This window comes from Eurytemora carolleeae, unplaced genomic scaffold, assembly GCF_000591075.1.
Source record: "Eurytemora carolleeae unplaced genomic scaffold, Eaff_2.0 scaffold1134, whole genome shotgun sequence".
NCBI classification, from domain to species: domain Eukaryota; kingdom Metazoa; phylum Arthropoda; class Copepoda; order Calanoida; family Temoridae; genus Eurytemora; species Eurytemora carolleeae.
Genome location: NW_019397022.1, coordinates 45,963 through 71,063, shown reverse-complemented (window position 1 = coordinate 71,063; position 25,101 = coordinate 45,963). Strand labels below are relative to the sequence as shown.

The 25,101-nt window shown below is 32.3% G+C and overlaps 1 protein-coding gene across 2 annotated transcripts; it reads left to right on the top strand.

Moving 5' to 3' along the window:
- Positions 1-131: 131 nt before the first annotated feature.
- On the top strand, positions 132-24,046 carry LOC111711188 (hillarin). Of its 2 annotated transcripts, none has more exons than XM_023485470.1 (8): positions 132-387; positions 9,852-9,967; positions 10,861-11,468; positions 16,519-17,273; positions 18,638-18,853; positions 19,259-19,467; positions 20,994-21,124; positions 23,464-24,046. In XM_023485470.1, the coding sequence occupies exons 3-8, from the start codon at positions 10,923-10,925 to the stop codon at positions 24,025-24,027; spliced, it is 2,421 nt and encodes an 806-aa protein (XP_023341238.1). In that variant the 5' UTR covers positions 132-387; positions 9,852-9,967; positions 10,861-10,922; the 3' UTR covers positions 24,028-24,046. The 2 variants fall into 2 exon arrangements, with proteins under 2 accessions (XP_023341238.1, XP_023341239.1); XM_023485471.1 differs by lacking the exon at positions 132-387 and adding an exon at positions 464-569.
- The last annotated feature ends 1,055 nt before the right edge of the window (positions 24,047-25,101 follow it).

The following is a 25,101-nucleotide window of genomic DNA, read 5'->3' as shown; positions in this document are numbered from 1 at the left end:
TTCTTTACATGCTTGTTGTAATATAGTGGATATTATCGTGGACTGTGTGTATAACATATTCGAAACATGTTTCAAATTTAATCATTTTCAAGGTTTTCAAAAGAATTTCAACATGATTGTTTTTCAGAGAAACGTAAAAATGATGTGAAACTCTAAACTAAACATATCCAATATGTGATGAAGAGAAACCATGTTATGGCGCATTCTTCTATCTATCTATCTTTCTATGGTTACTGCCTGAGCTGAGTACCGAACCGTAGATGAATTCTACCTGCTTTAGTTGGAATTAAACTTCCTGGCCCGGAGCAGTAGACACACTAGTAGGAGATACAAACAGTTACACATATACCCGGAGAAACCAAACCTTGCTCCCGTCCCGTCTCAGAGGTAAAAAATTGTCACTGAAAGTGATAAGGTTTAATGTAAGCTCCGACAACTAGTGCCAAGTGAAGTTAGATTTAATGGACGCACATTTGTTATACTTTCCGATCCAAGAGGTGAAGAGGAGAGAATATAGTTGGATTTATATTTATATTCTAAACCATGGTTCTCTCCTAATAATTCTAAATGTAATTACTCTTGTGTATTATTTCGGTAGGAGATTGTTATTTACTTTAAGTTTAAAATGTCGAATTTATTCTGATCAGTGATGCATGAAAAGCAATTAGTGTTTTGTCCCCTATAGGACAGAATAGGATTGAAACCCGTCCCAACTATTTTTAATCATCAGGATAAATAGATTCCTTCCTACCCCTCTCCTAGTATAGATCATAGACTCACATTCATTATCCTAATGTATTGAATAATTACTGGGTGTAGAGATTACAATATAATCCGTTCTAATATTCTGTTTCTAATATCTACTATCTACGATATATTCTGTTTCTAATATCTACTATCTACGATATATTCTGTTTCTAATATCTACTATCTAGATATATTCTGTTTCTAATATCTACTATCTACGATACATTCTGTTTCTAATATCGACTATAAACGATATATTCTGTTTCTAATATCGACTATCTACGATATATTCTGTTTCTAATATCTACTATCTACGATATATTTTGTTTCTAATATCTACTATCTACGATATTTTTATTCTGTTTCTAATATCTACTATCTAGATATATTCTGTTTCTAGTATCTACTATCTACGATATATTCTGTTTCTAATATCTACTATCTACGACTAAAGAAATAAATATAGGAACCACAATGAAACATTGTGAATGAACTACTCATCGGAAGAATAAACAATTTGGTGTCCAAATGAAATTGAGCCGCGGCTTAAATCTGCCAAAAATCGGTTTCATTTGAGCGCCGGCTTAAATCTAAAAAAAAAATACAATTTTAAGTGGAATCAACTATATTTGAGCCGCGGCTTAAATTTAAGCCGTTGTTTCCTTTAAACAGAAAGCTAAAAAGTTGATACCTCCAAGACGACCTGTAATTCTGATAAATAGAACACAAAAGTAGGAAGAACAAAAGAAAGTAGAAAGTGTTAAAATTTCAAGAAAGAGAAGGATGAAAGATTCAAATCGATAAATGGAATAGGATCAGAGGTAGGAGTGGGACAAAAGAAACGAAATATTTTTAAGCTAGAACTTAAAACATATCTACACGCACATCATACGACAGACGGTATAAATACTATTAACACAATATGGTATAGCATCAGTATAATACTGATTATCTTAAAGATTGAGAAGAGAGATTAGAAATTGAAAGTTAGAGGATTGGGATTTTGAGATCTGACATTAAGCATTAAGAGCTGACATTTATAGGACTCAAAATATGAAATTAAAAAAATCAGAATAAAGATACAAAGTTCAAAAATGGAGATTCGAAACTTTAGAGATAAGGTACAGTTTACCTCAGAGTCATTGAAAAACTTTATGAAATGTCGTCTTGGCAAATTTTGAATGGGTTTTATACTATTATACGAAAATCTCAGTGATATGAATATGCGGGGGCAGTTTTAAGAGCTTCATATAATCATTTAATTAAAAACTAAATATATGCATCATTCCATTATCAGAATATTAAGAATACGACATTTTAAAATTTCTTCCGATGTCTCTCGAAACATGACAGTTGGTGAATAGTTTTGAATGTCTTCTTCAATATGCTTCCTTGGATATATTTTAGACTTTTTGCAGTTTGTCTTGTTAATAAAATCTTTTACTCAAATATACTTTACTTTGAAATCAGTTTTATAATAATATGACTGCCGTATAATATCTTTTGTTATTCTCTTTATTATCAAACAGCCAAACAAATTATGGAAGAAGACATTTTAAACTATGCACTAACTTTCATGTTTCTTGGGACACCCTGTCTTTGAACTTAACTGAAGCACATTTTAGAATCTGAAATAAACTGTGGAATAGGAAGACGACATTAAAGCAATACTGAAGTACATTTGATTTTGTTACACAGCAAATAGCTTTACTAGTAAGTTATTAAATCATTTATTAAGTGAAATAGGTCTCTGTACACTACACAATTGCTCTTATTTCTTGTAAATTGGTCCATTTAAAGTCATAACTTGAGTCTAAAAGTCGCTTCATATTCCAAAGTTTTCTGATTNGGGTTCAAGATAAACATAATAACATTTTTAAATAAAAAAAATGATATTGAGGAAAATTGTAATTTAATAAGATCTAAGATTATCTTATCTGTGCTATCAAGTTACGCTCAAAACTTTATTTTTATTTAAGATTTTAAAGAAAATTAGTTTCAAGGTTTATTTGTTAAATACTGACTGTATTGTTTGTATATAAGAATGCTTTACCGGGGCGGGGCTTTTAAAAAATCAAGTTATTTTTGTCACGTTTGAAAAACATGTTTTTATGTTTTCATGTAATTTGCCGGGATAAAAACAATCCAACAAAACTAAACATGTGTTTTGGGAATTTATTCGAAATTTCGTAAAAAACTAACTTAACAAATGTGAAATGACCCGTTGAATTTTCAGAGTACGTTCGTTAAAAATATGCCAGCTTACTTTATAGGCATCTTTTAAACCTTAAAATTTACATACTTTAGGTAGAAAAGATTAAAATTCTTTAGTTTTAACTTTTCAGGAGGAAAAAGTTAGATATATCCGTCAAACATCGCGGATGTGAATGATTGATTGCACTCTTTAAGTATATAGGGTCACTTCAAATTACAATGACAACCCCTTTAATAATGCACATGCACCAGGAAAGCACCAGACATGCACCTAGTAATCCTCTGATTGAATACTATGGTGGTCCCGTATACACTATACAATACGTTTACTAGAACCCTTATACAGTGCCAGCAGATCATTTGTCCTTAATTCTTAGCAGATTAATAGTCTTTCATTCATCAGTATTATTGGCCTTGATTCGTCTGCATTATAGTCCTTGATTTATCTGTATTATAGTCCTTGATTCATTTGTATTCTAGTCCTTGACTCATCTATATTATAGTCCTTATTCATCTGTATAATAGTCTTTGATTCATCTGTATAATAGTCTTTGATTCATCTGTATTATAGTCCTTGATTCATCTATATTATAGCCCTTGACTCATCTATATTATAGCCCTTGACTCATCTATTTTATAGTCCTTGATTCATTTGTATTCTTTTTCTTGATTCAACTATATAATAGTCCTTGATTTATCTGTTTTATAATCCTTGATTGATAAGTATTAAAGACCTTGATTAATCTGTATTAAAGTCCTTGATTCAACTGTATTAAAGACCTTGATTCATCTGTATTAAAGTCCTTGATTCATCTGTATTAAAGTCCTTGATTCATCTGTATTAAAGTCCTTGATTAATCTGTATTAAAGTCCTTGATTAATCTGTATTAAAGTCCTTGATTAATCTGTATTAAAGTCCTTGATTAATCTGTATTAAAGTCCTTGATTCATCTGTATTAAAGTCCTTGATTCAACTGTATTCTAGTCCTTGATTCAACTATATAATAGTCCTTAATTCATCTGTATTATATACCTTGATCATAGAGAATAGAATAAATAGAGAGGAATTTACTGGAAAAAAGTGTAAAACGGCCATTTTGTTGTACTGTTACCATACTGCAGGTGTACTTCACATATTTATGCTATATAACCTGTTGGGCCCTGGAATATCATTTTATAGAAAATCTAAAATTATTTGACCAATTATCATCTCATATAGACTCTATGCCTTTCACTTTACAAACAAAGATTTTCCGTTATAACTATAAATCAAATGATGTTTTTATTCACCTAATTCATTATAAAATTTATTTAACAGTTTAAAAAATTCGAAATTGAAATGAATATTCTAGGGAACATACTGTATTAGTGTACTCTACTGCATATAATTTGTAAACATTTACATGATGTGTACACTTTGAACTCCCTTTCAGGCTTAAAGGGACTGAAAAAATTCATACCGAGAGATTCTTTTAATTCCTCTCTATATATTCTATTCTCTATGACCTTGATTCATCTTTTCTATGGTCCTTTGATTTATCTGTATTATATCCCTTGATTCATCTGTATTATAGTCCTTGATTCATCTGCATTATAGTCCTTGATTCATCTGTATTATAGTCCTTGATTCATCTGTACTATGGTCCTTTTGTTTATCTGTTTATAGTCTTTGATTAATCTATTTTAAAATCCTTGAATGATCTAAATTAAAGTCTTTGAATCGACTGTTTCAGTCTGTCTTTAAAAATGTTGTTAGACCTTAGCTTTGTAGCAAATCTTTTTTGATAGCCAGTAATTTCTCTTCCTGTGACGTACAAAATGCCTTTTTATTAGATTTTTTAGGATACACGTTATTTTGAGGCGAAAAAAAGATTTCCTGATAAAAAGTCAAAATGAAAAACTACGAAAAAACTGCGTCAACCAATTCTGGAAGTTAACAATGAAAACTTCGTTTACGCAATGATTTCTGAACCCTTGGATCTGTGATTGATAGAAGATTGATATATAAGAAATTGCATCCTGTGTATACTATAAGCCGACTTCTGGAAACCTAATATACCTTGATATATGCAGATTAGGCAGTAAACTGCCTGTATTACATGAATCCTCTTCAAGATTTGAAAATTCTTCATTAATCCGCGAACAAACTGTAATCTAAGATTTTCCTTCCTGCAGGAACATACCATGGTTGCGTATAATTAACATGCAGAATGAATGCGTAGTGCGTACACGCTTACGGGGATTGTATGGCTTAGATGCGTATTCCGTATTATGGCCTAGAAGGAAATTTGTTTAACGTTTGATAGTTTCTAGATAAGTTTATCTAACTAAAACTTTTTTTCTGGTCTCAATATCCTTTCCTTAACTTTATATCCATTTCTTCACTTTATATCCTTTCCTTCACTTTATATCCTTTCCTTCACTTTATATCCTTTCCTTCACTTTATATGCTTTCTTTCACTTTCTATCATTTCCTTCACTTTATATCCTTTCCTTCACTTTATATGCTTTCTTTCACTTTCTATCATTTCCTTCACTTTATATCCTTTCCTTCACTTTATATCCTTTCCTTCACTTTATATCCTTTCCTTCACTTTATGTCCTTTCCTTCACTGTATATCCTTTCCTTCACTTTATATCCTTTCCTCACTTTATATCCTTTCCTTTACTTATATCCTTTCCTTCATTTTATATCCTTTCCTTCACTTTATATTCTTTCCTTAATTTATATCCTTTCCTTCACATTATATCCTTTCCTTCACTTTAAATCTTTCCTTCACTTTATATCCTTTCCTTTACTTTATATCCTTTCCTTCATTTTATATACTTTCCTTCACTTTATATCCTTTCCTTCACTTTATATCCTTTCCTTCACTTTCTATCCTTTCCTTCACTTTATATCCTTTCCTTCACTTTCTATCCTTTCCTTCACTTTATATCCTTTCCTTAACTTTATATCTTTTCCTTCACTTTCTTTATTTCTTTAACGCGCCAAATTAAAGTAAATTTCATGTAATCTCGAAATCTTAGATGTGTTCAATCATAATTCCGCTTATTCAGGATCTATTTTGAGAACAACAACAATACATTTGGATACATTTTCTCATACATTGGCGTAAACTCAATACTAGAGTAGATACGAGGTCAAGAAGTCGAAGCAATTATGTCGCGTGAATTTCACTCTCTCCTTCTGCCTAGTTGTTTTTAATTTTATCGATGTTGAATTCGTTTTAAAATATTTGTTAATTTTCAAGTAAAAATATCTTTCATAAATATAGTTGCCAATTAAGTACAAAAAATTAACATAGCTATATCCTTAGTTTCCTTTTTTCTTCGCTGAATTTAAATTTTCAGTTTTTGACCCCCCCCCGCACCTAGCCCCCTTGCTGCATATCCAATTATACATTCCATTAAATTTCTAAACCCTGTAATTTGTGAAGTGAATAAACGATTCAAGTTGCAAAAGTCCAAGTTTGTTTCCTGTTTAGAAAAAGGCTTGGAATGTGTACATTATTCAGAATGTGTACATGCATAGCTGCATTCAATAGATAGATAGATAGATAGATAGATAGATAGATAGATAGATAGATAGATAGATAGATAGATAGATAGATAGATAGATAGATAGATAGATATCAAGGACCAGCAAAGTCTGATGGAATGGTTCTGAAGCTGTATTGTATTGTATACCTGGATAAGGCCTATTCAAAGTCAAGTGTACACTGTACAGTTGGGAAAATAAAATTCTGAAAAGAAATTGAGTTGTTGCCACTATCTAAAATTTTCTAATCCCTGTATCTGATGGTGTAAACCTTTCATGCTTCAAACTTAAAATATATGATTCAAGAAAATTCATAATTTGAAAAATCTATGGTCTACGATATTGACTTGTAAAGATAAAGGGATAATAAAATCAGACTTTGTTACAAAAACACACAATTCCTTTTTTCAAAATTTTACAAATGAATCGAAATGAAACGAAGGTGGATTAACTTGAATGGATGTTTAACTGTAACTAGGCGTGAATTGGCATTTTAATAACAGATGGTTTATATCCCTGCAGGTTTATATCCCTGTAGGTTTATATCCCTGCAGGTTTATATCCCTGCAGGTTTATATCCCTGCTAGTTTATATCCCTGCAGTTTATATCCCTACAGGTTAATATCCTTGTAGGTTTATATCCCTGTAGGTTTATATCCCTGTAGGTTTATATCCCTGCAGTTTATATCCCTACAGTTAATATCCTTGTAGATTTATATCCCTGCAGGTTTATATCCCTGCAGGTTTATATCCCTGTAGGTTTATATCCCTGCAGTTTATATCCCTGCAGGTTTATATCCATGCAGGTTTATATCCATACAGGTTTATTTCCCTGCAGGTTTATATCCCTACAGGTTTATATCCCTGCAGGTTTATATCCCTTATCCCTGCAGGTTTATATCCATGCAGGTTTATATCCATACAGGTTTATTTCCCTGCAGGTTTATATCCCTACAGGTTTATATCCCTGCAGGTTTATATCCATGCAGGTTTATATCCCTACAGGTTTATATCCCTGCAGGTTTATATCCATGCAGGTTTATATCCATACAGGTTTATTTCCCTGCAGGTTTATATCCCTACAGGTTTATATCCTTGCTGGTTTATATCCCTGCAGGTTTATATCCCTGCAGGTTTATATCCCTGCAGGTTTATATCCCTGTAGGTTTATATCCCTGCAGGTTAATATCCCTGCAGGTTTATATCCCCGCAGGTTTATATCCCTGAAGTATACATAGCATTATCTAATCTAAACTGTAGAACTACTACAATTTTATAAAATATATACATATAAAGAGGAGCTACGAGGTCACCAAGCCGCACATTAGTTAAACCTTTTCTAGATTGAAGTGAATCAAAGATTCTACCATGAAAAGGCCAGTTTCAAATTTAGGACCAAATTCAACCTTCATATCGTTATATCGCTATATCAAAGAGTTTTTTTGTCGTTATTAAAGACACATTATTTGTGAATAACTGTATCTACTATGCATGGAGTAAAAACTACATATTGCTATATCTTAAAATATTATATTAACTGCAATATCTCAATATATAGTGTTAACTGCAGTAAAGAGAGTTAGGTGCAGTCTATAGACACTATATATTAGTTCACTCTACATATAAAGTATGCAAAGGAGTTGAGTTTTTGGCGCAAACTCTTATTTTCTAATCTCTATATCTCTGTAATCCAATGTCGTAGACCTTAGATATTTCAAACTATTAATACTTATAAATTAAATAGTCTAAGTTTGAAATATCAAAGTTTTGCACCATAAGATTACAAAGATATTGGAATCAGAAGATTTTAGTTTGTGGCAAAAACTCAATTCCTTTTTATCTCTGTAATACAATGTCGTAGACCTTAGATATTTCAAACTATTAATACTTATAAATTAAATAGTCTAAGTTTGAAATATCAAAGTTTTGCACCATAAGATTACAAAGATATTGGAATCAGAAGATTTTAGTTTGTGGCAAAAACTCAATTCCTTTGCAGAAAAACTTAACCCTTCCCGTCTGGGTACTTGAAACCCTGTGAATGCGCAGGGGGAGGGTGTGGATATGATATTCTGGATAAATTTACATAACACGTTTTAAACATTGATATTGTTAATTAAAAAAAGTTCAAGCATATTTTGCTATTTTTTCGTAGCAATCTGATTTTACGTCATTTATGATTTAACTTTAGGATAAACCTGCTAGCTTTCCGACAAGATGTAGGAAATCTTTGATATGTAAAACTATGAATTATGCAAAACAAAATTGGCATAGTTTAAAATATCAAAGTTTTACTGTACCTGGTTGCAAAGATATACAATTAGAAGATTTGCGAATGCTGCGGATTATTAGTTCCTGCAATCTTTCGAATGTTTTCGTTTCTATATTCTCTGTGTTATCCTCGAACTCGTATAGGCTGAAATTAAAGTTGGAACGGATTTAAAGAGGATATTATATATTGTGTAAGGACGTACGCTAAGGGGGCGAGTCTGGGTTGAAGGCTGGGGGCCACAGTATTTTCTCCTCTGTATTGATTAAACTGCCTGAAGAGCAATCATGCATAGGATAAAAAATGTATTCGGACACAAATATAATTAGATTGATGGATAGATAGAAATATATATAACAAGTAGATGGATAGATAGTCAAATATATTTATAGATACTTAATTAGATTTAAACAACAAAATGAATAGATCTTACAAGCAAAGAAATATATTTAAAGATACCCCACCCCCATAGATTTTATTTATTCATATTCATATATAGCAGATGTTTTACATTTTAAAAAGGTTCTTTAGCAAAGTTCGCATCAATTACATTTTTAAATAAATCCTAGCACTGTAAACTAGATAGACGGAGAAGGTAAAATTTATACAATATCACAGTTTGTGACCTTGTAGCTCCTCTAGTTTTGATTTTAAGAACAGTACGAGAGAAGAAAACTTATCATGCATAATATCAAATTAAGAACGTAAAAGATTACAATTTACTTGTATTTAACGTGATAGAAATCATATTTAGGAATGTGATTAAATTGTATAAAGTGATGCTTTGAACCTGCCGCATGTTTGTGTACAGCACATACAGGATGTCACAGTTTATATCACAGTTGATAAAAAGCCGAGACAGCTTGACAGCTATCCAATGACAGAATTTGGATTAAAAATGTTAAACGAATTATAAGCTTAGCATAATGGAATTTTTACTCAAAGATAAAAGACGATCTTCAATTCATATCTCAAATGTTATGTTTTGTGGGACACCTTGTATATATAGGCAGTTGAAGGAAAAATATTTAGATGTATACTCGCAAATATGGAAAATATTTATCAACAATATTATTTCAGGGTCGTAATGTGATACAGTTAGAGGACTACCACAGATACACAACAAGCAGAGAGAGAAAAGAGAGTGAGAGAGAGAGTTACTAGAGCGGTCGTCTTTCTTCAACAAAAATAAGAAGGTATTTGTAAAATATGTGAACTCTAAGATTGTTTTTAGTCTAGTTATTCAAAAATACATTTCTTTAAAAAACATATGATCCCAAATGCTTGTATCATCATGTATCATGATCGGGCACCCTTTAACAAAAATTGACGTTAAAAAACAAATGATCTCAAATATTTTATTTTATTTTTTCTTCCAAAAAATTTAATTAAGATGAATCATGAATTAATTATAAACCGATTGTTATTGTTACCATTTTTTTTTCTTTCGGATATTTCTGATTGTTCAGTGCATTCTAGGGTTTAATTAAAGTATTGCATTTATTCAGGACCTTTCGGCTTTCTCCAATATTCTGAAAGGTCTATAACAGATTCTAAGTTGAATGTGGAATTTAAACGCATGATACCCGAACACTTAATTACCTGAATACCTAAGTTCACAAACACACCCAAATATTGTACGCTTATCAATTTGGATCAGTCAAGGAGTATGAAATAGAAGGGAGATACAACTGACGCGGCCCGCCCTCACTACCATATGATTATGCTTTGCAGACGGTACTCCATTTGTATAAGAAATATTTACCTGATGTACAATTACCGCGTATACAATAACCTATTCAGAATATTTCTTTTACAAATGGAGTACCCGTTGTATAATCATATGGTAGGGCGGGCCTCGTCAGTTGTACCTCCCCTCTATTTCATACTCCTTAGCTAGAAAATTCTTAAATCCATACTGCATTGCTATTTTAACAAAAATAATGTGGCTCACCTTGTACATCATAACCTCTGTTTTTGCTATCTTAAAACTTACATAAGTAATTAATTTCCGGTCTTATCACTCCTGTATTGGTTACCTTATCTCTTTTCTCTTATCAGAATATATTCAGTAAATACTATTTTTCAGGAATGTAAAGAGTTGGAGAAAAGAGAAGAAGGAGAAGAAGGAGAAGAAAAGAATAATTCAATATGTTTAAAGCCAACTATATGGACAGTAACTGTCTCCGGTGTAACAAGACTGTCTACCCCACGGATAAGATTGGTCCTCTAAAAGACTATTCGTTTTTTCACAGCGGTTGCTTCCGCTGCGTAGAGTGCAGTTCAAAACTAACCCTAAAAACATATTTTAACAATCAGCATTCAAATGATGATAAGGAAGTGTACTGCAGTACTCATGTACCTAAAATAGGAGCCGGGCATCTAAACCAAGAAGCTCTAGGTATAAAAGCTGCTCTAAATGTCCCCCGGTTGAATCAGTTTGTGAATGAACAAATTCGACCAGGAGGGAAATCTCAGTTTGATTCTGAAGCAATCGCCATAAAAGCGCATCTGAACAACAGAATTCATAATCATCAGGATAAGGTTGATGTTAACTCTAACAATGGATATCATGAGAAGTCCCGGAACTGGGGCAGGTTTGATTCCTCTGCCCTACATATACAACATGCTCTTAAGCAGACTGCGGTACAGAAGAAATATCATAAACCTCATGCTCAAGCTATCAACTCATTCTTGGTAAATATTCAACATTTAATCAATTACAGTGATCGATAACCAAAAAACTATGTCCTTAGCATTTCTAGAAATATCAGTTGAATCAATCAAAAATCAAAAAAAGGGAAATATTATATTTTAAAAAAAGGAACGAAGATGACAATTATTGCAAAGTTTTCTGGCTATTATGGGTTCATATTTGGTTCAAATGATTTTTATTCATCAATGTTTATTACACTGTTACAATGTTTATTTGACTAATCACTACCAAACCAACCCTTGACTTATCACTACAAAACCAAACCTTGACTGATCACTACCAAACCAAACCTTGACTTATCACTCCCAAACCAAACCTTGACTTATCACTCCCAAACCAAATCTTGACTTATCACTACAAAACCAAACCTTGACTGATAACTACCAAACCAAACCTTGACGTATCACTCCCAAACCAAACAAACCTTGACTTATCACTCCCAAACCAAATCTTGACTTATCACTACTAAACCAAACCTTGACTGATCACTACCAAACCAAACCTTGAATTATTACTACCCAACCAAACCTTGACTACTCACTACTGAACCAAATTTTGACTCATTACTGCAAATCAAAACCTTGACTTATCACTACCATACTAAACCTTGATTAATCACTACCAAACCAAACCTTAATTTATCACTACCAAACTAAACTTTGACTAATCACTACTAAACCAAACCTTGACTTATCACTACCAAACCAAACCTTGCTTTTCACTACTAAACCAAACCTTGACTAATCACTACTAAACCAAACCTTGACTAACCACTCCCAAACCAAATCTTGACTTATCACTACTAAGTAAAATCTTGACTTATCACTACCAAACCAAACCTTGGCTAATCACTATTAAACCAAATCTTGACTTATCACTGCTAAACCAAACCTTGACTTTTCACTACTAAACCAAACCTTGACTTATCACTTTTAAACCAAACCTTGACTTTTCACTACCAAACCAAATCCTGACAAATCACACCCAAACCAAACCTTGAAGCTCGGAAATGGGACACGCAGTGATGTTCTGATATTGTAGATTTCAATATTGAAAGATTGCAAACCTTCCCTTTAGCCTTGAATATTAAAAATAAACTAATGCATCCAACAATGAATAAACTACTCTGCACGGAAGAAATGAAAAGAGTTTTATTGTTGCAAGGATGGAAGGTTTTACAACGATGTCGTAACATTTCACCAATAAAATAGAAATAAACGAAGCTAGAGTTTTCCAGATGTATCACAATGTTAATAAAACAGCATGTGTGGTTTCTGATAAGAGATGAACATATTGTATTACCATTTTCAAAACATTGGTTATGTAATCTCTAACATAACTCAAAATACACGAGAATAATTACTTTTTTAGGGATTTTTAAAATTTTCAATAATAATTTGATATGTAAAGTAAGAAAAGTCCAATTTGAAATGAGAAACCATTGAAATGTATAAATATGTTGCTCAGCACTGCTCTCCCTCAAAATTGATTTAGTTTTAAATTGTTAAATATTTCTTTAACGGAAACCATTTTTCGGAAATATCATTTAAAAATCAAGCATGTCAAATTTTGGGAATAGTCCTGTTTTATCGGTAGATTTTCAAAAATTTTCAAAATTTGGGCTTCAACAGTTTAGCTGCGTTTTGACGTTTATTGGATAGAAAAAGAGAAGCAACCGAAAAAAAGGAAATGATGGACAAAAATTCAAAGTTCGGCCACCGATGTATAAATACTGTAAGATCTTCCGCCGACGAAAATGGGTTAGAGAAAAGATTTATTATTATCAAGCACGTGCCAACTCATTGTGTTCGATTCTTAAAATAATTATTCAGCTCTAACAAATGAAATCTAATTTGAAAAAGTGTCCAATTAATAATTAATTTGCATAATCAAGGCATGACTTACAAGTAGCTTAGGGACTAAATACTAAACATAAGAACATAAACTATACCTAGAGTACATAAACTAAACCTAGAGTACATAAACTATACCTAGAGTACAGACCTAAACATAAGAACATAAACTACACCTAGAGTACAGACCTAAACATAAGAACATAAACTGTACCTATAGTACAGACCTAAACATAAGAACATAAACTATACCTAGAGTACAGACCTAAACATAAGAACATAAACTATAACTAGAGTACAGACCTAAACATAAGAACATAAACTATACCTAGAGTACAGACCTGAATATAAGAACATAAACTATAACTAGATTACATAAACTACACCTAGAGTACAGACCTAAACATAAACTATACCTAGAGTACAGACCTAAACATAAACTATATACCTAGAGTACAGACCTAAACATAAACTATACACTTAGAGTATTGACCTGAACATAAACTATACACTTAGAGTATGGACCTAAACATAAACTATATACCTAGAGTACAGACCTAAACATAAACTATACACTTAGAGTATAGACCTGAACATAAATTATACCTCGAGTATAGACCTGAACATAAACTATATAACTAGTGTACAGACCCAAACATAAACTATATACCTAGAGTACAGACCTGAACATAAACTATACCTATAGTACAGACCTAAACATAGAACATAAACTATAACTAGAGTACAGACCTAAAAATAAACTACACCTAGAGTACAGACCTAAACATAAACTATACCTAGAGTACAGACCTGAATATAAACTATATACCTAGAGTACAGACATAAACATAAGCTATATACCTAGAGTACAGACCTAAACATAAACTATATATCTAGTGTACAGACCCAAACATAAAATAAACCAAGAGTACAGACCTGAACATAAACTATACTTAGAGTACAGACCTAAACATTAAATAAACTTAGAGTACAGACCTGAACATAAACTATATACCTAGAGTACAGACCTAAACATAAACTATACACTTAGAGTATAGACCTGAACATAAACTATATACCTAGAGTATAGACCTGAACATAAACTATATATACCTAGTGTACAGACCTAAACATAAACTATACACTTAGAGTATAGACCTGAACATAAACTATATACCTAGAGTACAGACCTGAACATAAGCTATACCTAGAGTACAGACCTAAACATTAAATAAACTTAGAGTACAGACCTGAGCATAAATTTTACCTAGGGTACAGAGGATAGTCCTAGCTATAAACTATGCCTAGAGTACAAACTTAAATCTCAAATAAATCCAAATATCTACTCTTAGTGTTCTAGGGAAGTTTTTTAATCAGACTGTTTCTTTGAAAATCTTTTTTTTTTGAATCTTCTTTTAATCATGTCTTGTTCTGAAGAAACCTTGAAATAGATATTCACAGACGTACTCTTCTTTGTTAAGGGTTACACAGAAATAGAAGAAATTAGTTTTGGGAAATCATTTTCTCTTTTCATCATAATCATTGTCAACTATATAGTTAATTAGCTTTCGGGAATAATGTTCTCTTTTCACCATATAATCATTGTCAACTATATACAGGGTGTCCCCAAAAAAACATGGAATTCCGTGATGAATTGGATATCGTCTTTGTTATGAATTAGCAATTTAATACCTAATTTCAAAAGCCATAATATTATTATGTCTGCTAGAGTTTATTTTATGAAAAGGGTAAAAGACTTTAAAGATGTGACTATAATGTCTCCGCAAGATGAACAGTGAAGACGGACAAGTTTACTCTGTTTATATACTGTAATTTTCTTGTTTTACTCAAAGAATTATTTATAAAGACGATATCGAATTCGTCACTGAATTTCCATGTTTATTGGGACACCCTGAAGTTAACTATTGTTAGATAGAACTGACCATATGTAGGGATAACCCCAAAAGATAAGACTTCATAGACGACTGTACGGAACTTTTTCAGACTTTTTCCCTACAATCTGGATTTGTTAGCCACTTAAACAACAAAAAAAACGACAGACAAACAGAGATTACAACTTTATATATTTGAATACAAATATATTTCTTGGCTTGTCTGGGTGTTATAATTACGATTGTTTGATTGATTGTATCCAATAAACGTCAAAATGGCTAAACCAAATGACCCCATTTTTTGTGGGACTTCACCTAATCTAATTGGTCGAATTCTTTTTTGAAACTAGAAAAATCTTCGAAATTGTTATTTTTTTTTATTTGCACTAAAACACTAAGATGGTAATACAACGAGCGAACCGCCCTAGAAGACTAAAAGTATATATATATTTGTGTTCAATTTATTTAATCTTTTTTTACTCTCTTTCTATCTATCTATCATCAACATATCTGTAGTTGGCGCCTTCACAAAGACCTTATAATTGGTTCCTTGAATTCTTTCCAGACATTTTTATTTATTTATTTTTTACTTTTTATGTCTTTGGGTCTTCTTATATCTTCATTGACATTAAATGTTTTCCCCTTTTTGATTTTTTAGAATTGTTTTCTTAATTCTTTTAATTAATTAGTTTCTTAGTTTTGAAGGTTTAATTTTTGGAATTCCAGTGTCAGATTTATTTGTTCGTTTATCTTTAATTAAAAGGATGAAATTTAATGGGACTGTTTACTTATTAAAAGAAAAAAATTTATTTTTAGAATTAGGAACACATCGAAATCTATCTTAAAGGGGCTGCAAGCAAAATTTCAAGTGACCCTACATGGAAAAATCGCAATCCTCGATTCGCAAAGATACCTTTGAAACCTTCATATGTTCAAAAATGTGGAAGATACCGTCGTTTTTCTGACTCGAAAAGTGTTTTTTTTTCTGTGAGCTTCTCCATTGCTTTGTATAAACAAGAAATGCGCAAGTCACTTTCGCAGAGAAAACACTAATAAAAATAAACATTTTAAAGAAACAGAAACATTGATTACTAAGTCATTCTTCATTAGACATTAAGCTTTCAAGAGTACCTTTGTAAATCAGAATTGCATGGAGGGTCACTTAGAATTACGCTTACAGTCTCTCATACTCTTGAGGACTAAAGTGATCCTACGATCAAAAATTAGGACATTTGATATATTTCTAAATATTGAACAATCCCTTTAATCTTAATTGTATTGTTTAGGACGAGGAAGAGCAGAAGAGGTTGGAGGAGCAGCACAGGGTGGAGGAGGAGAAGCTCTACAAGGAGTTCGTGAGTATTCGGATGAAGGAGGAGGAGAAGGCTATCCAGGGTATACAGGAGGAGTGGGAGGTCGAGCTAACCAAGATTACGGCCAAGTTTGAACGTGATCTTCAGGTTAAATCCAAGAACAAGGAGGATCAGAAAGTTCTAACCCTGAAGTACGCGAAGGAGAAGGATATGTTTGAGAAGAACATGACCTTGAAGCGGGAGAAGAAAAAGGACTCCGTGACCAAGAAGCTGCTTGAGCAAGAGAGAGCTGCTGCAGCTGCTCTCATTGAGAAGCAATCTGAGGAGATGATGGATCTTATTGCCAAGGAGAAAACAAAGCTCCTGGAGGTTGGAGAAGATCTGGAGGATGCACAATCCTATCCAACCCAACCTCCTCCTCCCCTCCCTCCAAATTTCAATAAGACGGAGATCTATAAGGACCCGGAGGAGTTTGCTGAGGTTGACCAGCGTGCTATCACCGTAGCTCAGGAGGACCAGGAGACGTTTACAGATTTAATTCGACAACTCGTCGGAGAGTGTAAATCCGATGTAGAGAAGGCGAGAACTATCTTCCGATGGATTACAGTGAAGAATCTAAACTCTATAATGTTTGAGGATACTCAGAGAGGGGATACACCCATGGGTCTACTCAGAGGGATTAAATTCGGGACGGAGAGTTATCATGTTCTTTTCAAACGTCTTTGCAGGTAACATTATTGGTCGTAAAATAGTTGAAGGGATTTCCTACAAAATTTCAAACTCTTCTAGGCTGAGAAGAAGAAGGTAGAATTTATGCGACATTACAAATACGACTTAGTGACCTCGTAGCTCCTCTAGTTAGATTTTTTCGCACAAGTTTCAGAGAAACTGAATGACCACAAAGAAGATATTCTCGTTTTTCTACAACGAAAAGTGAAAAATTCTGTAAAGGAATTGACTCTTTGCCACAAACTCTGATCTTTTATTCCCAATATCTTTGGAACCCAATGTCGTAAACCTTTGATATTTCAAACTTATATTTTTTGATCTAACAAAATTCATAGTTTGAAATTTCAAAGGTTTACGACGTTGGAATCCAAAGATATAGGAATTAGAAAATCAGAGTTTGTTGCAAAGAGTCAATTCCTTTCTTTCCTGCGTGTATCGCAACTCTATTTATTCAACGAACCCATGATTAAAAACAATCAATCTTATATAAACCAATAATGAGAGAAATCTGTTGTCAGTCAGATTTTCTTCCAATTTAAAACATTTATCCGAGCAGAAAGTAAAACAACAAAAAGATGAAATATCTAAGAAGCACAAAAAAATTAAGCTGCAATATTAATTTTTTTGAATAATTTTTTTTTAAATGTTAACTTACAGATTCTTTTTTAAAATAAAGTAAAAAAAAAACTAAGTTTTAAAAATTATTGGAAAAAAAAAGTTTTAAAGTACCACTTTGAATCGGGCATGTAAATGTAACTTTTTAAATGTAGGGAGGGGGGAGTCTCATGAAATGACGTAGACAGTCTCTTTAAATATATCTAAATAGTGACATTCTTGAAAAGAATGAATAAGTTGGTATAACAATGGTTTATAAAAAGTGCAACCTGGTATTTTAAAAATAAAATTCATTGGTCAATAAATGTTGCATTGTTTTCATTCCACTGTCTGTAAATCAAGCTTTAAACTCAAAATACATTTTATGGGCTTTGTGACTTTACATTTCTAAACTGACATAAAATATATATAATGGTTGTAATGACAGAAGTATTTGTTTTTACATTAAAATAATCGGTTTGCAAAATATATTAATCTACAGCGAGACCAATAAAACTGTAGAAAAAAAGACGACATTCAAGCAATTTTGTTTATTTGATGTTGTTTTGAAGCAAATAGATTTACTGTTAGCTTAAAAATCAACTTATAAGTAAAAAAGGCCTCTGAACATTACACAATCGCCGTATTTTGTGTTTATTTGACTTTTTGAAGTCAGAACTCGAGTCTAAAACTCGTCTTCCTATTCCTTAGTTGTATGGGCCCCACTGTGACATTTTTGTCTTGTTTTATAATTAGGATTATATTTCAGTTATGCTGGGTTGCATTGTGTAGTGATCAAGGGTTATAGTAAGAGTGCTGGCTACCAACCCGGAGTCAAGTTTGAGGATAATAGGTTTAGAAACTCATGGAATGCAGTTTACGTGGCTGGCGCCTGGCGCTTCGTTCAGTGCAACTGGGGCGCCAGGCACCTGGTCAATGCTAAAGAGGTTCCCAAACCGGGCAAAGCAAAATCAGATAGTTTAAGGTAAAGCATAAATTGTCAAGATGATATTAATGATTTGAAAACAATTTCAAATATAGAATTTAGTATTTATTAACTTACACTTTTTTGTATTGCTACACGTTGCATGGACATCAAGCCTCTTCCTTAATCTTTGATGGATTAAAACTGAAAGAAAGTGAATTGCTAATTTATGGGCAAAAAAATGTTATAAAATGGCAAGCAATTTTTGCTTTCCTGAATTACACTTCAAAGTCAATGATCAGCTGAGTTTTACATGATGAGCAATAATGTAAATCATTGTTGGCACACTTGTGTAGATAAAAAATCCCTTAAATTGTACTAATCTTCTAAACAATTCTATTTTACATGGCATTAAATTCGGACACATTTTTTGAAAGATATTTTAACAGCTTTTTATTATTCTAGGTATGAATATGATGATCATTATTTTCTAACCGATCCTAAGGAGTTTATCTACGAGTTCTTCCCCCTGCAGCCCGAGTGGCAGCTCCTGAAGGAGGCGATAAACCTCGAGGAATTTGAGGAGCTTCCCTTCGTCAGATCTCTCTTCTTCCGATACCAGCTCGCCTTCCCAACCCAGCATATGAAATCTGTCATGCCAACAGATCAAACAGGTTAAAATTTAATCTTTTCATCCTATTTTAGTTCAAGTGCCGACGTTGCCCGTTGAATTTTAAAAACATTTGAAAAAAATTAGAGTTATGAAAAAAAAATTCTGAACTTTTTTTGGCCTATGTTACCTCCCGGGGTACCTCTGGGTTCCCAAAGAATATAATTTTCCAATCCAGGATAAAAAATCTGTTTAAACTGTGAACTTTATCTTTACTTTTTTTTCTCACCAATTATCTAAATCATAAATTATCTCATATTTTCATTTTTCAATGAACTAGTGAAAGGGGGTATAGGCTTAATGCAATAAAAAGCGCTTTTGATCGCTACTAATCTTACTTCTATCTGTGGCGTCTATAAGGAGATAATTGTTAAAAACCAATGATACCGAAGAACGTAGTGTCCATACAAATTCAGAAAGATGCAACATACGACTTAGACCGTAAAAAAATCTATTTAATTTCAAACAAATCATTCAGATATTACAACCTATAGTCATCGATTATCTTTCGCCACATTTGTATATAGTTGATTTTTCATAATATGTTTCAATTGTTATGATCTGAGAGTTACTTATAAAAACATTTATTCCTGTTTCGAGGATTTTTGGTAATGAAGACGACATTTTAATATATTCAAGGAATGTTCGAAAACAAGTTGTAAGCTAAATATTATTTTTTAAAAAGCCTATACCCCCTTTCATTTTTCGCGAACACTCCCTTTAAAGGGACTGTAAGTGTAGTTTCAAGTCAACATCTGCATGCAAAGATGGCAATGCCTGATTCACAACCTTACTTAAAAGCATTGTAGGGTCAAGAATTAGATTTATATTTTTGATTGTTGTTTCTGTACAAAATTGACTTATGCATATCTACAGCAAGAATACTTTTAAACTTAGTAAAACAACAATATCTTCCACACTATTGATAAGATTAAGGTTTCAAGGGTACCGTTGTGAATCACGTATTGCCATCTTTAAATGGAGGGTCACTTGAAATTACGGTTACATACCTTTTAATGATTTGATAAGGGAATTTATTCTCTGAACCATAGAATGGGTGAATTATGCCACTTAGCGTAATGATGTATAAATCGATTCACAAAGTAATAAAACTAAAAACAAATAAATCAATTTAGTTGAAGAATTGACAAATAAATTAATTCATTAACGAAATAAATAAAATAATTAATACACTAAACTTAAATGAGGATGAATTAAAAAATATACTAAATAAAGTGATAAATTTAAACAAAATGATGAATGAGTTTATTCATTAACTAAATTATGAAAAATGAATTTACTAAACTAAATGTTAAATTAATATTTTCAATTCACGAATGAATAATTTATTTCGCTAAAATAAAAAGGATGAAAGAACTAATCAATAAACTAAAGGTCAATGAATTAATTTACTAAACTAAAGGGTCAATGAATTATATAACAAAGTGAGGAAATGAATGAATTATCTCACAAAGCAAACGGATGAATGGTGAATGAACTAAATCACTAAATGAATGAATGAATGTTCAGGAGCAGCAACTGTTCGACTAGAGATGCCTATAGATATGCAGTCCGCCCTCATATTCCATTATAACCTCAAGTTCTATAACAAGGATACAGACAACTTCGAGGGAACATCACTTAAACGATTTGTCATGCAGGTCATACATCTTTTAGACTCTTTTATTTATAAACTGATTTTGGATTCTTAATATTATGATTTTTCAAGGTCAAAATTTAGCATAGTTTAAGAAAACCAAATGTATAGAATCAACAATTTTGAAAACATTTCTCTTTTTGCACAATGCCAAATTTTGACCTTGCAAGAAAATATGGGCTAAAGGCCCCAACCAGCTTAACTTACTACAGCCTTGATGCCTAAACCAATTGATCAATTCACAAAGAGAACATGTTCACAACTAATTTAGAAGATGGGCGCGAAGCGCCCTTTAAGGCTAGAAAGAAGGGCGCGAAGCGCCTTGAATTTCTAGTGTTTAAAATGTTTATACGAAATTATGGCCTTTTATGTTTTCTTCAGAGAAATTAAATCTTTCAGTCATTCTAGAACGTTTCCTCGTGGTTTCATTGCTAAATGTTAATTGCAGGAAATAAAGGTTAAATTTTGCTGAAAGTAATTTTCTGCCTCCTGCGGTCTAAAACTTTATCCTGGGGTTGAAAGTTCAGGTTCTACTCTCAGCTCTACGCAATACATGCGCTTTACGCATTTATAAATTATAGATTTACGCATCCAATTTTTATGAAGGAATCCGTTAGATTTGACACTAATAATCGAGAAGAATCGGAAATGAAATAAACATCGCAATCGCAAGCAATCATTTTCTCAGCTTCAAGGAAAATGAATAAATTTTACCCTTTTCTACTTTGGATTGATCCTGGGATATATATGATTCTTAAAAGAATGACCTAATAATAATTGAATAGGACTGCGTCTAAAACATGCTCGAGGCCGAGCGCTGCGGCAAGGACAGGCTTGGGAATTTGCACATTTGGGAAGCTGTCACTTTGGAAAATGCCTTTGTGAAAGTACCTAACATCAGTTGGGGGGGGGGGGGGGGGGGGGGGGGGGGGGGGGGGGGACGGGTAGGAGAATTGGACCCAAACTCACTGAAACTTGAAAAGAAAGTTTTTAATTCAATATTCCCTGGATACTGGATATAGAAGATATATAGTACAAAAACAAACACAAACATTTAAACTTTAAGATTTCACACTCTCGTCTCTACAAGTTTAAAGTCAATATTTACTTTTAACTTTAAAGGTTTAAATATTTACTTTAACGTTTAAAGCTTTTTGTTGAATAAACCAAAGTGAAGTACAGTTAATTTTCAAATTATGCACCCGTATAAACCAGTATAAACCAGAAAAAAGGTCGTCTTTATCACTTAATTAGAAATGTGACCATTGCAAATTACAAAATCTCTTACAAAGACGACTTTCAATCCACTGTATACTGATTAAGACTATGTACAGGGTGTCCCACATCATATTAGATTGTTTACAGCTCTAAATTGAGGTTTTAGGTACTAACTATTCAGAAAATTAAAAAAGAAGGTTTGAAGGTTTGTCGGATTGTCTTATCCCTATATCAATGCAACCCAATATAGTATAAATATAAAGGTTAACACCAGCAGGGTGCAAAGATATGGGAATTAAAGAATTTCAGTTTGTGGCAAAAAACTTTATTCCTATAAAATGGGCAGCAAGTAATACGTATACTTCTAGAAAACAAATATATTTTAGGGTCAGTGTTCTTGCATATTTGTAGACAAAATAAAACTGAAATATAGGGTAATAAACTGTAAAATATGTTTTAAACCTAAAGTGATCAAATTATGTAAAAGTAAAGGTTCAAGTGCAAATATTGTTAATAGTATCTTCATGAGAGGGTTGGACAATTTTTCCTTCATAAAAAGGGGGTTGGCCGGGAGAAGGTCGGGGTTGGGCTTGGGGGGGGGACATATATATAAATTAATTATCTCTCAGTATCTGTAAGTCCTAGTTCCCAGATGCATAAACAGTGCCAGAACTAATTAGTTGTATACAGACAGAGAGACTTATAGTTTCTCTTATTTCCTACTAAATATATATATATATATATATTTATATACTAGGCTTCAAGAGCGCTTCGCGTATATAATCGATTCTAATTTTTAATTTATCTTCTATCTGCGACATTTTATCTTCTTAAATTATTGAACAATAACAAAAAAGTCGATGACTTACCAGAAATCAGTGGAATAGTTTTCGTTCCCGTTTCTCTTTAAATAACGAAATATTGCTAAGAATTTGTAATTTCTAATTGCTATAACGAATATATTTCTTAAAGTTAAACAAAATAAATCAGTTATAATAACATATTCTCCTTAAGGTCATTTCAATCTCTTAAAAAACGACGAGGACAGTCATTGCAGTGTTTTTTTGTAGAAGCATATTTTGTATATTTTTCAATATTAGATAATTATTTTATATTTTGTTTCAGTCTGTTGTGAATAACACTGTGGCTTTCCGAGTACACGCTCCGTGTTCTGCCAACCTTCTCCTAGATATATTCGCTAATGCAGTCACACCACAGGAATATTTAACAGGAGAGCCCATGAAGTTTAAATCTGTTTGTAAGTTTAAGATTGTGTGCTCCGACCTACAAACTGTGATGGTTCCTCTACCGGACTGTGCCTCCGGAGAATGGGGTCCGGCGAAGGCAACTCGACTCTTTGGTCTCATCCCTCTAACCCACCAGGACGCACTTATCTTTGCGTCCCAATCCCTTGAAATCCAGTTTCAGATGTCTCGTCCTCTCACAGACTTCATGGCAACCCTGCACAAGAACGGGTTGGAGGAGAAGAAACTATCCAAGTATGTATCTCAGCGTGTATCCGGAGATATTGTGACGTTATCCGTGAATTTCCCCGAGGAGGGACAATACGGGATGGATATATATACTCGAGAGGTGAATTCAACTCTTAAATCAGATTCTAATGAGAAACATCTGTTAACACACTGTTGTAAATATCTTATCAATTCTTCGAGAAAAAATCGACATTAAAGTATTTTTTCTTATCGTATATAGATTTTAAAAATTATTCATATATAACTCTACACACGCGTTACGCACACATTTAATCTATTTATGAATGACAATTATCTTAAAAATCAATTACAAAAATTAATTTTCAGAGACGAAATCAATTTTTTAGATAAGATCATAAGAGTTGAACTGCAAAAAAGTGAATAGAAAATCATAAAAACGATAATTTGAACCAAATATTAAAAATTCTCTCTATGATAAACACTAAATTAAGATTTTAAATATAATCCTATTTTTCTCTAAAATTCAATTCCAAAGATCTTAAAGATCTAAACATGTGGCAGGCTGATTCAGAAATAATTTTTGAAATATATAAACATATATATAATATATATACATACATGTAATATATATTTTATTTATATATATACATGTTATATACATTTTATTTATATAATATTCATAAATTATTCGGGTTTCCATTCAAAATAAGAAACGATTTTGTTCAAAATTTAAAGTTTTTTTTTCTGAATCCCTCTTTTTACATGCCGTGCAGTACAAGAATGTAAAGTATAAAAGGATGTAAATTCTCTGTAATGTGACGATGCATTGCTTGTTGATTGATTGATTGAAGATCTGGTTCCTGCAAAACCATTATCCACTCTTATACTCATGAAGTAAGAGAACTAAGGAGAGAGGAATATATTTTGTTTACGTTCTACTAAGACGAACAGGGTTATCCATAAAGGATGAGACTTTATTGGAAACCTAATATTCTTTAAATATATTGACATTTACCTTTATGAAGTCTTATAACGATATATCATATTATTTAACAAAGAAAAAGTATGTTTAAAGTTGCCATGGACTCCTAAATGTAAGGCAAATATGTGAATAAAGTCCGGACAGTCTTCACTGAAGTCTCATCCTTTGTAGGTAACCATACTTAATAGAACCAGTCTCCATCCAGTCTTGTCTTGTTTCTCAGCTTTCCTATAAACATCACGGTAAAACAAAAACCATATTTTCCTCTAAATCCTTTTGAATCCATTTACAGTTCTAGGATTTTAGTCCTATAGAACAAAACAACAG

Excerpts from the sequence above, each read along its gene's own strand:
- LOC111711188 (XM_023485470.1), top strand. The coding sequence starts at position 10,923 with ATGTTTAAAGCCAACTATATGGACAGTAACTGTCTCCGGTGTAACAAG. Across the intron at positions 11,469-16,518 it reads AAGCTATCAACTCATTCTTG|GACGAGGAAGAGCAGAAGAG; the intron begins GTAAATATTCAA and ends TGTATTGTTTAG. Across the intron at positions 19,468-20,993 it reads CATGCCAACAGATCAAACAG|GAGCAGCAACTGTTCGACTA; the intron begins GTTAAAATTTAA and ends ATGAATGTTCAG.